General features: G+C 36.3%; 1 protein-coding gene across 1 annotated transcript in view; it reads left to right on the top strand.

Annotated features, from left to right (window-relative positions):
• Positions 1 to 16,391, top strand: part of SMYD3 (SET and MYND domain containing 3) — a 397,374-nt gene that overhangs the window by 331,422 nt on the left and 49,561 nt on the right. Inside the window, exon 9 of the mRNA XM_032184877.1 lies at positions 15,378 to 15,465. Coding sequence (XP_032040768.1) covers positions 15,378 to 15,465 — 88 coding nt within the window. The remainder of the gene's footprint in view (positions 1 to 15,377; positions 15,466 to 16,391) is intronic.

Here is a 16,391-nt window from a genome sequence, read left to right as displayed (position 1 = left end):
ATTTACTTTTTTTTTTTTTTTTCTTGTCTGAAAAAATAATGTAACTGTAGTTTAGGATTGTTATTAAACATAAATGCTCGTTTAACTCACTTGATCAATTTGTTTTTTGAGCATGCGTCTTTGGTTGATTCGTCTCACTGAGGTTTTTGAGAGAAACGTCAATGTGGCCAAGATTTACACATTTTCACCTTTTATCTTTATTTTTTTTTGTCTTCAATCACATTGAAGAACACGTGCTTAAATCACAGGGGCATTGTTACATGAAAAACACTATTATTGATGGTTGTGAATTAGCATGTAAAGGCTTCACATGAGATTACTGTACTATTATTAGTACAGAAATACACCCCCTCCCTCAGGGAATGTACATTTAGGACATAGGAAATATAAAATAATCTGTTAAGAAGTGCCTTTTTAATTGGCTGAATTGCCAAGTTCTAGAAGTTTGTGTCCCGGCTTCCACAATATTTACTTTCAGGTATTTACATTCCCACTTTTCCAGCTATAATGAAAGATGAGATCTCTAAACTGATTCAAAAGATGAAGGCTGGGAACAAAGGAGTAAGCAAGATTGTCAAAAACAAGTCTGTTCATACAGATAGCTGAACATAAAACTCCTTGATCAAAGCAGAGTGAAGTAGGAGCATCTGTATCTCTAGGGATGATTCTAAGGTGCTTGCTATTTAAAGGTATGTTTAAAAAAAAAAAAAAATCAGGTCTTTGTTCCAACAAAAAGCTGGTTTAATAGACCTACTATCAAATGATAGAGTTTGTGATGTCTTATTTTATAAATACCATATTCTTTCCTCATCTTTTTACTAGTTTACCCCTAGAACAACCTTTGAAGCAAACTACAAATGAAAGTCAAGTCACAGCACAGCTATTTCACCCATCCACCCTTTCGGCCCAACATTAGCATCACCAGTGCCTTCAAAAGCCAGTGGCACTAATTAGCTGCTCATTGGGACACTGTTATTTTTTTCCAAAGGTGGTTGGCTGATTAACCATTCATTCCTTTTGGCAAGACTTTTGATAGTGACTTAAACCCTGGATCAGTTCCTGAAATCCCGCAATCAGTCTGACAGTCTTCTGTTTCCTTTCAGGGATCTTACCCTCTTGGGATGCATTTCCAAATTTCCAAACAGCCAAGGACTGAAAGGTTTTTTTGTTTGTTTGTTTGTTTTCCTAGTGCCAAAAATGCCACACACACACACACACACACAAAAAAAAAAAAAAAAAAAAAAAAAAAAGCAATATTTTCTAATTTCTGAGCTCTTTTGTTCATTAACAAAGGCACCATCTCTTCAGACTTTTCTTACACTTCAGACATTTCTTATGCTACTTCTGAGGCTTCTTCTATCTTTCAACATTTTTTTGCCATCAAACGGCAGTCCCCCAAACAATGTTAGACAGTGACAAATTGACTGTGATCATTCTTCCATGACAACTTACCTTGCCCAGTTACTTCAGGACTGCCTCAATGTGCTCTGGTCATGACTTGGCAGAAGTCAGCCAGAGCTCACTTGGGTTGTCAAAGGTCATGGAAAAGATACCGCTGTTCACGTAAAAAGACTGGAGTTCAGAGCTGTATGCAGACTCTTTTCTTGTTCAGGGGATAGTCAATAGGGAAAATAGTATCAATCTGGTCCAAAAATGTTGTATTTGGAGTCAACATAGGAGTTGGAGTGTGGTGCTCTCCAAGGAGTCCAGCTTTATGCTCATCTGAGAGAAGAAGAACCTCACTCCTTTTAGACCCAGCCATCTGAGAGGAGATATAAATCCTTTGGCAGATGTTTTAAGCAGAAATATTCTTTTTGCCAAGGGAAGAGAGTCTGTTCCCACTGCTGTTTCAGGCTGTTGTGGCTACATTTAGGTGCCCAGCTAGTAATTTCCCCTTTCCAGATGTCCATCTTCCTTGGAACTGTCATTAGAACCAATTACTAGTCTTAGGATTTTTCTTTTCAGTTGGTGTCATTCATATAGCATTCACTCTTCCGTCTCTGCTGAATGATGAACAGAAATAAGAAAAGTCTTTCTCTTTATTTGCACTCCAAATTAAGCATAAAGAAGATAGAATATGCTGAGAGAAATAGCAGCTTTTTTAAGAAATAAGATTAGGTCAGACAAATCTCATTCCAAACCCTTTTTCCCAGAGTGATTCTGGAAGACTGTTTTGCACTTTTTTTTTTTTTTTTTATTAAATAGATACTGAATATGGTGGTTGCTTTATGCTCCTTTTAAAGCACTTCATTAATTACTCCATCTAAAGTTTCTGCATTTGATAGTTGACAGGAGAAATTAATTTTGCTTAAGGAATTTAAGCACATTGTTAATACACTGTCAGAGGACAGACAGTGCATTACAGCCCAGAAATGGTATGAAAAATTGTCACTGTGCCCTAAAGGAAGCAGCCTGAAGGCTTTGTTACCTCTTTGGGATTCCTAAAAAGGTATTTCCACAAAGAATTATGATTTGATTCACTGTAAGACAAACCTTGAATTCTCTTTCAGTGAGGTTACCATAATAACTTGTGTATAATGCCACATGACATCCAGCTTCAAACACTGATTTGTGAATATATTGTTGGGTTAGAAGAGGCTGGGATTGCTTGGGGTGTGTTTCATCTTCCAGCTAAAGGGGGCCTTCTTTATTTGGAATATGCACTAGATAAGGTTGGAAGTACCATGATGAGGCTGGTATTAGGAACAGAGTAGAGCAAGTGAGAAACTAATTTAAAAGACTATCATCACAATGTGTCCAACGAATAGTAAGTAATCAGGAAGCCACTAACCGATTAAATTTAGGGAAAGGAGAACACGTTGACCGCAAGTATCCATTTTAGTTAATATCTGAATTAAGTTGATATTTGATATAATATATTAATATTATATTAATAGCCCAGAGTATTGAAGGTTGGCATATAAATCAGCTTGTGGATATAGAAAGTATTAGATTATTATATAACTCAGAATAATTTATATGTATTTAAGTGAATACTGTCCTATCATTTTGGATTATTTAATTTCTTCAAAGACTAAACATTATGGAAAAGATTTTTTTTTTTATCATGAAGTCCTCTAACACCTATTAGTCAAAGGAAATGTGTGGTGAAAGTTTGTAACATATCTGCAGCTTTAAATTAATAATAATATATATAGTTCCATTTAAAGAGAACATAGTTTGTAAACCTTATCTATATGACAACAGAGCAGTGCAGTTGTTTTGACTGTTTTTTTTAGGAGACGTATGTAAAAATATGGAATTATTTATATTAAATGTAACCAATATATTAATTAGTCACACTAGTCATAAGTCCACAATATATACTGTAAATGAGAGCTCAGTATCTCCAAATGTCTCTGAGTGGAGACTATACAAATGCAGTTCCTGTCAGGGGAGAGGAATTCCTGTCAAAACATTTCAGTGATTCTGGAAGGGCCAAGCCAACCAAAGAGCCATATGAATGCAATATTCTTTCAAATATAACAACAACAACTAAGCTAAAAGTCCTTAATCTAACTCTCAAGAGTCTTCCACATTGTTCTGGGCATTATCAATAGCTCTTCGTAGGGCCAGCTTCAAGAAATACCCATTATACAAGTAAAATGAAAAAGATTAACTCTTCTTTAGAACATCTCGCTATGAAACATACTACAATGATTCATATAGCTCTTATTTCCTGTGTCACATTGTTTAAGTGTGCCCCATCTCTGGAGGTGTTCAAGGTCAGACTTGGTGGGGCCTTGGACAACCTGATCTAGTAGGCGGCATCCCTGCCTATGGCAGGGGGGTTGGAGTTAAATGAGCTTTAAGGTCCCTTCTACCCCAAGCCATTCTATGATTCTATGAATTGCATCTTTCCTTCAAGTTATCTTACTTAAATAAAGATGGCTTTCCTGTTAGCTGCCTCTAAACTTTTAGAAACTCTTTGCAAGCTAAATGTTATTTTTCAATGGTTGATCAATTGATCAATTTATTTAGGCTCCTGTAGCGAAGTCACCAGGTATCATGACTTTGTTCTACTTTCTTTTTGACAGTGCAGTTTTTCAGGTTTTGGGGCTTTGGCTGAGTTAGTAGGAAGCACTATAGATAGACAAAGGCGAAATCAGGCCCTTCAGTGCCTAAATCAATTCCAGTCATTAACTAATATTCTCCAAGGTCTGTTAAAGAAAGAATGAGCTCATGTGAATAACAAGGAAGTCTATAACTTTTGAGATTGTAAAGCCACAGACTGCCTGCTTTGGAGTGAAAAATTGCTATCATAAGCAGTGTGCCATATCAATTTCTTGCCAGTAATTTAATTAATATCATAACAATGCAGCAACTAAAACTGTAGCTATAAATTTTGCATTTGTGAACTTCATTTTTAGACATGAATAGGAACTTTTTGTTGTGTAAAAGGCAGCAAGCTTGAAAAGGCTGAATTTACTCTAGCCATGTGAATTACAACAGAGGAATGTGTGAATTGTTGACCTATTGCAGGATCTCCTATTATTTTCCACAAGATTGCTCAGTAAATTGTATTACTTAGGCTGTTGATTACACAGCAGTTATCTGAACTGGGGAGTGTGGTAGAACAGTGAATCACAGCTTTGCACAAGATTTACCTGACCACAATCTTTAAGAAAAAAAGTGCTGCTGCATCATAGCGCTTTAGAAAAGATAGGGGACTGTCTTAGTGCTGACAAGTGTTGGTCATAACCTAATGTTTCTACTCTTTCTTTGGCAATATCTAGACAACTAAATTTTACTTTCAAAATATGTCTGTATGTTAAAGTTGCAATATTCCCAGGCACAAAATGAGCCATTCTGAGCTTAGAGAGATTCTGATGTGATTCCAGCTACTGCCTAGTAACACAGTAGTTTGAATCCATAGGCATTTGTTATAGGGAAAAAAAGATACTGTGAAGTTGGATTACTTAGTACATTGCATTTCATTAATGAAGGTCAGGTTGCATGTTTAGAACGTGAAGTGAGCTTCTTCTCCCAAACCCTTAACCGCAAAAGAAGTTTTTAAAAAAGAGGGGTTGAGATACCATGCATTTCAGAGGTGTGAAACATCCATGTGACAGAGAAAAATATTTTAGGAGAACAGTATCCCTGTTTTCTAAGCAATGAGTAAAGTCCTAAGTGGACTGTACTTACCAGGAGACCGAAAAATAAATAAATTGCTAGTACTGTGAACTGTTCTGGAAAATTGGAAGTCCAATATAGATGATGAATCACCAAATAATGTTGTTCTGGCAGGTCCTATAAACAGTTGCTTACATGTAAGTCAAGATGTGTAACTCTCTGTACAGGTTTTGTAAACTAGGCTACCTCTCTTTGCTTTGAATTACTGGGACTTATCACCACTGATTGCCGAGACACGTAAAAACTTGTGCAGCTGGCTCCTGTTGACTGCCATTACTACAATAGCTATTCAAAGAGTAGATAAAGTCTCTGAGAATAATTCATAGGCATTATAGTAGTTTCCGTGGCACTATGTCATTTTATAGAACATCCTCTTCACACTCTGGGATCTGGCCATTTTCCTATTTTTCATGACAATGACTAAAATGTCAGTGTTATTGAATCAGGATAATAGACAAGTAGAAAGGTACTGGCAGCAGCTTGTGTCAAGCACTCATTTGCTTTACAGAGCAGTTCTAGCTGCTTCCTTTAAAGACTGGAAGAACTTCTGCCTTAAATTGGATAGTCAATAATAATTCTCCAAAGCAGAAGTTCTTGAAATGACTAAAATGCTGGATGACATCTTTTAAGAGTATTCATATACTTCTCCTTTGATGCTCTGAAACTGATATTCAGCTAGGGAGCAATCAAATTTGTTGGCAAAATTCTAGAGGTGGAACTCCAGATACTGTGCTCTCGTAAGAGCTGTAGTTGTACAAAATGAATTCTACCTTTTTTATTCATGACTTCAAAAAAAAAAAAAATAAAAATTGAGTGGTCAGTGTGGATTTGTGCAGTGACATTGAACATTGAAGCAACAAGCTAGTGAGATAGGCAGTCAATTTTTATCAGCCCTCCGGGAACTGCTACTTTCACTTTTGAGATTTGTCAACTATTTTAAGGTATAGAGTAGATTAACAACTGTGTATGATCTTAATCGTCTTGAATGCGTTTTTTTCTAAATCCTAAACTCCCTGTGTTTAATATCCATTTATTCCGAAAACAGTATGCTCCAATAAATATTGTCATTTTACATTGCAGTTTACATTAAAAAAAAAAAAAACTAATTACTCAAACTACCGTTTTATCAAGTGATATATCATGCATTAAAATTTTAAATTGTTTTCAAATGAGTGTTCAAAATAAATATCTAATTTTGTGTCAGTATATATATCTTCAGATGGAATCAATAATTCAACGGGCACAGATTCTTCAATCACTGAAGCATAAACAGAACTTTGACACAGGGGTAACAACACCTCTACTTAGTGAAGTGTTTAGTCATCTGCAAAAATACGAACTTCAATGGTGTTTATGCATGCATTTAAACTTAAGTGCACTCATGATTGTGGATCAGATTATGTGTGTAAATACCTAAATATTCTGAGAATTTTGGACCTACATGTCTCATCTGAGCCACTAAATGTTCTCAGTGGCACCCTGCATCTCCACAAAGTACGGTCTTAGAAACAAAGCAGATTTGCCTTATAGTTGTCAGTTCAATTGTTGATAGAGCTAGAAATTGACTTAACAAATGTGTGATGTCTAAGACAGTCTGAAATACCAACTACATGGTTACTAAGGATTAGGCTGAACAGTATCCTTCCTCAGGTAACCAAATTACCCTGAGGGTTTTTTTGGACTGAAGCTGGAAATTACAATGGAATTGCAAACGTGCCAAGAATTTTTGGGTGGTCTGGCATAGAGCCCTATTTCTCTGATGGTAAACTGTAAATACCTTCCTTTCCTTTTCCTCCCTTCCTCCCATCCTCTGGCTTTTATGAGTTGATAAGTAGTGAACTTCCATTTATTACTCTTCCCATGGTCCAATCTATTTTTATTTCAGCTTGTAACTTATGCAGCTCGGATGGGGATTTTGTAGTCAGCTCTAAGCTCCTGAAATTAGGAGGTTTATTGGCAGTGTTCTTACAAACATAAAATTTGGTCCTGTTGCTTATGGAATGAACTACAATTTCCATTGTAGACATAGGGGTTTGGGGCCTGCAAAGTGCCAAACATCCTGCAGGGACCTCAGTGATGGGGACCTCTCAAAGCTAAACTGTGTGTCCCACATGGGTTTTTTGAAACAGTACAGAGAAAGGACTATGAAAATAACTGGGGTAGCCCTTGTGTGATCATGACTCCTTTTTCAGCAAAAGAAGGATATAGGGGTCACAGCTGAAAAATAAATATGGGAAATATTTTGGTCAGCCACCAGAATGACTAAAACTTCACTTAAATGACTACAGAATGTGTTAAATACATGTGCTTTTCATGTAAAGAGTCGCCAAGTCTGGGCTAGGAGCTATGGTGTAGTTTAGTGCATTAGCCCTATGTATTGTTTATATTCTCTTTAGATATCATCTTGCTTTCTTGCTAAGTAACCCAATATCCTTGTATGGTGCTTTTTGAGAGAAAAAATACTCTCTGTAGTGTTTCTCGTTTAGATTTTTGTCACAAAGAGTACATGCAAAACAGAAAAGCTTTAATAATAACTTTTGACCTGTGAGCATCGTAGGTCTTGGGGAAAAAAAAAAAAAAAAAAAAAAAAAAAAAAAAAAAAAAAAAGAGAGAGAGAGAGAGAGAGACTGTGATATCCAAGGCTAATGTAAAGCTTTCAGTTTTTTGTTTTTTTTTTTTTTTGTGTGTGTGTGTGTGTGTCTTTTTTCTTATTACAGGAATTTTTACATATACACTCTAAAGATTGTTCTGATGCCACACTTACACATTAAATCACCATAATCATCAGTTATATATAATGCTTACCAAATAGCTTCAGAGAGTGTCCATAATGACCTTGTTTCTACAGTTCCCAGCATTTTCATGAATGAATTGGAAGTAATTGCAAAATCATTGCCAATAAAATTTGTGGATGACAAAGACTGAGAGAATAATAAACATTTAGGAGGACAGGTAAATCATACAGAGTAACTGGAATTGCTTAGTAAATTAGACCTGTTGAAATAAAATACACCACCACTGTAAAGGTACAACATGTTCCACATCTGAAATGGAGATCTGCAACTGTGATTTATTTCACCAAACCTCAGACAGCTGCAGTGTAAACATCAGCATCTGAGCTAGCTACTCTAGCCTTCTTTTATGGATAAAATGGGGGAAAAAAGGACACTCTTTGACTGCTATTCATCTGATGTATTTTAGAAGTTCGTTTTAGAATAATACAGTTTTCACCCTGAGAGTGCCTCTAAATTGAAGGCTAGTCCAAATGTGTGCATTTGGTCTGATGAATCTCAGTACAGATATCTGAACAGAAATGAAAAATGTTGTGTTTTTCTCTGGCAAAGAAGGCTAATGTGATCATTGAGTCTACAAGCATGGGAGTCAATAGGAGGAGGGATGTCATTTTACTTCCTCTGTAACATAAGAAATACAGATGCAGTAGTCTTCAAAAATGCTGTTTAAAAATGTGTGTGTCTAAAAATAAATCACAGAAACAAACAGAAGTGGGTTGCAATGAATAAGAGTGGAGTCTGAGTCTGAAAGTAATGCATTTTTTTAATGTGTGCAGAACTGTGAGTCTGACATATTGGACTTGCAACTGGAAGAGGCAGAGAACTCTTTCCTCCTCTCTAACCTTATGCTTTAAAACTTTATTAACTTCAAGGTGTCTATGGGATAAATTTGTCTGAGTCCCATTTAATTTTGTTAGATTAAACTGGATTTATTTATCTTAATTTTCTCTTTATTAAAGGCATTCTATTGCAATAAATTTCCCATGGTTTTTTGATGCCTTATTTTAAGTTTCCAAGGAAACACTATAATGTTGTAGCTAAGTTAGATAATGTTAAAGAAATTATATTCATGCAACTATCTGAAGGTACCTGTTTTTTTTCCACTGATTGTACACAGGGTTTAGAGAAACTCTCATCTTGATTTGATTGCCTAAGTAGTGTGCTTAAACATAAATGGTGTGAATGACTTAAATATTCCAGTACAATTTAGAGTATTACTAGCCTGTGCATTTCTTTTGGCATTCCAGACACCAGAGTCAGTAATCCGTGAAGATAAGTGCTATATGAACAGCCGATATCAATTACATGAGGTAATGCAGTCTGTCTCACAGTGTACTGCACAACTGCAATATGGCATGCATGTGATGTGTCTTGTTTACTTTCAGAATTCAAAAATAAGAAGTACAAAGTGAGTTTGTTCAGAGGCAGGCTTCACCCCCTCCCTGTAGCGTTACATGGAACGTAACACTGCTTTTCTTCTGCAGACAGACTAGCCTTGGAATCGCAATTGTCACCCTCTTCACAGCTGTATGGCAGAGCTGAGCTGTATGCTCAGCTTTTGGGGAGAACAACCTTGTGCTGGCTGGATGGGATAGCTGAACTGGTATTTGTGGAGCTGGCGTTATTATTTTTCATGGGGCAGGGCAGGGGAAAGTTTGAATCTTTAGAAGTCACAGGTGAATCTTGGTCACAACAGTTCATTAGTCCAGGGCTCTGTGCACTGCCCATTTCTTATACACACAGTTCAGAACATAGTCATTTTCAAGTCTGAAAGTGAGGGAAATTGTAAACCAATGCTTTAGGATTCAATAAACCACAGCCTTTGTGAGATCTGCAACAGGGTCTGCAATATCATCTCAATTAATGCTCTGCTCTGGCCACCATGTATAAAATAGTGGGTTACTGAGTTACTAGAAGCACACTTTCAGTGGTTGCTGCGAAATTAAATAGAATTAGAAATAGAAAATTGTTATTTATGCTTTCAGAGCATTATGTATTAGAGATCTATTTTGAAATGTCATGCCATTTTTTAAATGTCTGAACTCTTCTGACAACTTCTTCAATCAAAACCTAAGAAAAACTTTTAATTTGAACCCACTGAGTTGGTCAAAATTGTTCTTCCAGGTGCACATTGAACTTGCCACTGAAATTTTTAGAAATTAAGCAAATCATAAAGTTGTGGTCAGCACTTTATTGTGAAATGTTCACATATTTCAGGTATCCATAGCTTTTAAGCTGTTAAAATATTAAATTCCACAACACTTCCTTTTAAAATATATTTTTAAAACTTCCACAAAAAGAGAGCAGGAACAGAATTACACGGTGCTGCCTCACAGGATTATCATTATATAGTCATAGATTTTGTGACCAGAAGGAACCATTGTCATCATTTAGTGTGATTTTTGTCTTGCAAAAATATACCCAATAATATTTCATATTAAATCCATAATTTTTGTTTAAACTATAGTTATAGGCTTTTACTATTGTAAAACTGACATTCCTTAGTGTTTACATTGCACATGTGTATTTCATTTGTGTGTTTAGAAGAGAAGATACTGGCCATGGAAGACTTTAGACCTTGTTTTTCTCTCAGGGCAACCTAGCACTCTGTATCCCTTACATAGTTTTGCTCATTTCTACCTCTATGGGACTAGACAACTGAACACCAGATGTCCCTGGACCTACTTCTTCTAGAGAAAGGATGGGAAGGAGAATGAGAGATGTAGGAGTTACCTATTGTGTGGAGTTCCTGTCCCCACTTCTCCTTGTCCCTTACAGACAGAGGCAGGGAGAGTTTGACGGTTTCTCTCCATGGCAAATTTCTGGTTTGTTTCTCTACCTCTATCCGTGACAAGGAGAAAGAAGAACATTGTAGAGAGGAGATAAAATCCATTTTCAATTTCTACACTGTAGCCTAAGTATGAAAGGAGGACTAGCTCTTAATCAACCCTTTCATTGTAAAGAGACTCTGATGAACACCTCTGAAGAACAATGGTGGGGCTGCAGGAGCACATTTGTGCAGAAGAGACAATAATGTCTCTTATGAAAAATATGGAAGCAAAGGAATAGGAGGGAATGGAAGAGGTGATACATTTTCAAATGCTTATTTCTGTGGTGACTGATATATCTAACTGCTTCAGGAGAATCATAAATCTTCTTTTATCATAAATTTTCCTATCAATTAATGCCAGAACTGTAGAACTCTTAAAGTTTGATCACCATGTCAATAGGTTATATTCTTCATCAGATATCCTGTAGTTTTCTTATTCCACTCTCTTTTGTTGTTATTGTTTCATTTTTGTAAGTGTCACTAATGGAACCTAAATTGTGGAAAACTGTGTAGTATTTAAAGCAAGTATTGACATTTAGTGATGTCTTGTGTATCACAGACTATTTTTATGAGCATTTACAGAACATGCTGGACAGAGCTGCTCGTGTGCTTTCTCAGGCTCCTGAAATACATATCATTATGAGTATCTACAAATTTAAAAGTCAAGAGGATAATTGGATAAGAAAGATGGATACACTCTGAAAGAAAAATAACAACCAATGTTATTTTCATCTAGAATCTGTAGAAATTATGATATTCAAGCAAATACTTATATATTAATATTTTTCTTGAATTCTTTATGCAGTTAAACCATTGCCACATTTAAGAAAGGAAAAAATGGTTCTTTACAGTAGTAGAATTTTCCTTTACAGAATGTAAATTTTGTCTGCCCATTCTGAAGAGTCAAGGAGATTTTAAGGGTGGAATTTTGTCTGGTCAAATTTTGTAGGTGAGCCTTTGTGTTTTATGCACCCAAACTAAATTCAAGAAGATGTGAAGGCACACAGCACCCTCCTTTTGGTAGGGTTCAGATGGGAAGAGTTTAGGTTATAGCTTATTTTACTAGAAGAACCAAATATCACTGGAAATTGGTTTGTCTAAAGGATTTAGAAGCACTGGTCTATGCAGTCTGGGATAGTTAGTCCAAGGGATAGGTAATTAATGGAGATTTTCAGAAAGCTTCAGTATTAAGATGACAAATCCCCAGCTGTGTTTCATCAGGAAAGCTGTAGAAGCACCTGCTGCAGTACTGGAAGAATGAAGAGATGGAATTGAAATGTTACTATTGCATTTTAACTCACCTTTTAATAGACAATTTTCCCCAGCAAATGCTTGGAGGAAGTGGGAAACAGGTGCTGGAATCATCTTCTGTCTGCAATAATTTGCTCAGAATAAGTCACAACATCAATTTTGTCTTTCTCTGTGCCTTAGATTGTAGATTCAACTAGCACATCCTGTGATACTTCTGCCTCCAATGGATTGTACCTATGTTATTAAGAGTATCATGGGGTTATGCTCTTGCTGTAGAAAAGTGTATATTGCAGCTGTCTTTTCTGCTCTCCCCATGAGCCTTCAACACTTCTACTCTCAGTTTTCTCCAGCACACATCAGCTTGTGAAATGAATTGTAAAGCATGCCAGCTAAAGTCATCATAAGTTTGTTATGCATTTCTGTGACTAGATTATTAATAAGTCTAATTATTTTTTTTAGTCTAAGACACAAATATTTTGTTGTTTTGTAGAACAAATTCTTCAGTTTAGTTTTGATGTTAGAAATAAGGAAATTAATTAGGCACAGCATTGCTAACTCTTTCCTCTTATTCAGAAGCCTCTTTCTTTTCTTCAGCTAGGGTCTCCTTTTCTACAGATGACAAAAACTTGTCTTTCTTTATTGTTGGCAGCTCTGCACACCTGGAGGTTTGACTGGGAACATGTTCTGAAAAGTGCTTTCAATGGGTGTTGCTCTGTGGAAAGCTAAATCTCACATAGCTGTTATTGCCATGCTCTTAGACTAAATTAAACAGTTTGGCATAAATATTAATCACTTCAATTATTTCCATTATACCAACTACAAGGCAGCTTTGTATTTTTAGCTGGCTTAGTCATACCACGTGTCCGTGACTTTCAAAGCATTGTCCAAAGGAGAGAAACAAGTTACTTGGATAAAGCTTATTAGGCTGGGAGGCAGAAGTGTTTTCAGCGACAAGCCTTCCTGGTGGTTTTGCAGCCCCTGCTTGGCTGCCTGTTTAGGAGCAGCCACTGCACCTTGAACAAGAATGTTTAGGAGAGGACAGGACCTCTCTAGTATTTGAAAACCTGATGGAGAACAGTGTAAAAGGGTGAACTGACTAAGGCCTTTGTTTGTTCTTATGTAAGGCAATCCCCAAAATACCTCATTTTGAAAACACAGAAAAAATATCATTGAAACCTGGGACTGAAATCATTCCCAGAGCTGGGCATGATGCCCAGCTCCTTCCATCCTTAAGTCTCTTACAGAAGGGATAAAGACCATGAATCCAGAGAGGGTTTTGAGGTTATTTGTCTAACTGACACTCCCTATCCTTTACCTAGATATGAAGCCAGTGATGACTTAACCCTATGCACTAGTGTAAAGGTTAGAGGAAACCCCAAACTTGGACTGCTTGGTATTGTTAATGAAATTCTGGAAGACAATGAAAAGCAACTCAAAAGTTATGTGAATGAACACTGTAACCTGATTTCATCCATCAGTCCCACTGTGAGCAAAGTGAGTCCTAATGGGGCTTCACATCAATCATTGGCTTGTAACTTGTTGCTTAGGTTTTTTCCTTTCGATTACAAGTCAGTCCCAATTTCCCTGTTTCTGAGTTTTTAGTTGTAAGGCTTACTGTGTGCTACAAAAAGACCGAGAATTGTATTTTGGCTTAAAAGAATTTTTCTTTTTCACAAAGCTCCTTAAACCTAAAATTTCACAGAAGTCATTATTAATATCTAACAGGCTAGATTTCTCTTTCAGATCTATCAGCGAGCATCACTTGATCTACAAAGGTGTTTTAGAATTGGATTGTTACAGGTTAGCAGCCTGAGTTCAGAAATTGATGTACTCCCACAAAAACTGGGAGAGGTTATGCTGAAGGTAACAGATTTGGTTTAAGTCTCTTCCAAAACTGTAACAGGGTTGGGTATGTCCATTAATTGTGCTGATAAAAAGTCTACAATATAAGCTTGTTTCTCCTGACATTCAACTTTTGTCTTTTGGTGGTAAATTCAGCTATGCACAAAATTATTTCCAGGTGAACTTTTTGATTGGAGAACTAATTGTGTGGGAAGTGCATGCACCAAATGCAGTGGGTTCAGGTTGCCCTCCTTGTAATCTGTATCCTACAGATAAGTGAGGCAGCTGATACCAATCTTGATTTAATCATCCCAGGAATGCACGGAGGTCTGCTGTTTCATGGAGCAGATGGAAAGACAAAACTGCAAATTAAATGTGAAAGTGAGTGCTGATTCTCACTGTAAATATTTCCTGATTTGAATTTATGGTAAATAAGGAGCAGTAGAGTAAAAAAAATTATGCTGTTCTAGACAGATAGAGCTTGCAAGCTTTTTAATAGAGGTAGTGCTGTGATATACACAGTGAGCATCTGTTGGCTACAGAGTGGTTGGTTAGATTCAAACACACTTCCTCTATTAATCTCCAGGCCTCCATCCCTGCTGAAGGGATCTTTGAGAACTGTATTTAAAATATTTCTGAAAGAATTTGCACTTACAACAGTCTTTTGAGAGTAGCAGAGCCTTTGTAAGGAGAGAGAGATAATGAACTGCAGTGTCTTAAAGGCCAGATTTTTAAAGGTACTTAAGCGCTTACAGCAATGGAAATTGAATATCTAGATGCTTTTGGAAGTCCCTCAAGATGCTTAGCTGTGTCTGTAGATGCTTTAATAAATTTGTTCCAAGTGGTTTGCCTAAGGTGCAGTTAGTCCCTGCTAGAGAGCTGGAAAGAGAAACTATTTCCCTTACTGCTGTAACCATTAATCATTTTTGCCTTCTTTATTATGACAAAGTGATAGGACAATATAACTGTTGTAATAGGGAAGAAATAACAATGAATTATAAAATAAAACTAAAGTTCAGCTTTTTCTGAGTAGCAGACATTTCCTATAAGCAAATGCTTACAACTGTAATGAGTGAAGGTAGGTTCCTTCTGCTTGTAAAGTCTCTCTAATCAGCACAAAATTATATGTGAAACCCTTTTTACATTGCAGTTAAGGGTCTGTGAAATATTGGGTAGCAGTTCTTTGAGAGAATTTGATCTTATTCATGCATTTTTGATAGTAAAATTCACATGCCACTGGTTATCTTTTCCAAATGATCATAGTTCTTGTTATAAAATCTACTATCTGGTTGGAGTATTTAATATTTCCATGTCTGTGTTCATTTTCCTTGATATCTTCTCATTTATTTTCAGATACAGGGTGAATATGAACATCAAGTGAAATTAATTTTTGTGCATTCTCAAAAAATAGTGATAAAATCCCCACAACTTGCTTCTGTCAATGTGATCTTTTAAGATAGTTTTTCTTCATTACTGCATACTCTGTTTTACTGTCTTCCTAATCAAATGCTTTTGTTCCCTTTAACCAGGATGCTGAGAAATTGGCAGGTGAAGAGAGTGCCTGGAAAGAAGTCAAAGATGCTGTAAATGAAGTGAGATATCCGAAATCAAAAGAAGGTATCCTTTCAGTGACAGGCAACAGACTGTCATTCAGTTGTGAGCATAATCCAGGGAGCCCTTTAGTAAAGCAGTTCATCTTTTGAGATTTATTTCCTAAAAGTTTCCATTCTTGTGTTGTTTTAAAAATAATTGTAATTTGTTGTTTGGATTTGATGATCTTAGAGGAGGTCTTTTCAAACCTACATGATTCTATGATGCTATTTGATGTGAGTACATTTAAAATGTAATATTTTGTGATATTAGAGTGAGAGAGAATGAAATCTTCCAGTATTTCAGTTCTTCCAGTTCCTTTTCAGCAGCATAAAAAAACAAGTTTGCATAATGATATTCCAGGCTGGAAACCTATCATCACATTTTTTTTCTGTAACAAAAATAATAATAATTTAAAAAAATGTTACTTTCTAACCCAGACAGATTCAGTTTGTTAGCAAAAGGACTGTTGTTAAGGGAAATACTTACCTAACTTTAACACTCATACAGTTTGTAGTCTGGTTTAAAGTCCTTTGTAGTCACTAGCTTGAAATGGGCAATACTGAATCTTCAAGCATTCAGCTGTAGCTCAGGGCCCATGTTTTAACCTGAATATTAGGTTGTAAATATGCAATATACAGCTGCAATCATGTTGGTACCAAACGTATGGAGCCAAAATACTCATGCAATTAATGTCCCTATATTTAAATGCAGGAGAAATTGCACCTACTGACTTTTGCTAGGATCTTTATCAGTGAATTAGCAAACTTAATTATTTAAAAATGAATCAAATGTACTGTAGTAGAAGGTATTGGGACTGGTTGAAGAAAATGTCACTGCTGTCTGTTCAGCTTCTGTTCTCAGATTTGGGCACAGATTTGAAATGGGAAATCTTTTCCTTCCATTGCAGCACAGTGCTGTACCAGAGCTAATTGTCATGAATTGGTGAATGC

This window comes from Aythya fuligula, chromosome 3, assembly GCF_009819795.1.
Source record: "Aythya fuligula isolate bAytFul2 chromosome 3, bAytFul2.pri, whole genome shotgun sequence".
NCBI classification, from domain to species: Eukaryota; Metazoa; Chordata; class Aves; order Anseriformes; family Anatidae; genus Aythya; species Aythya fuligula.
This window is presented reverse-complemented; position numbering and strand designations above follow the sequence as displayed.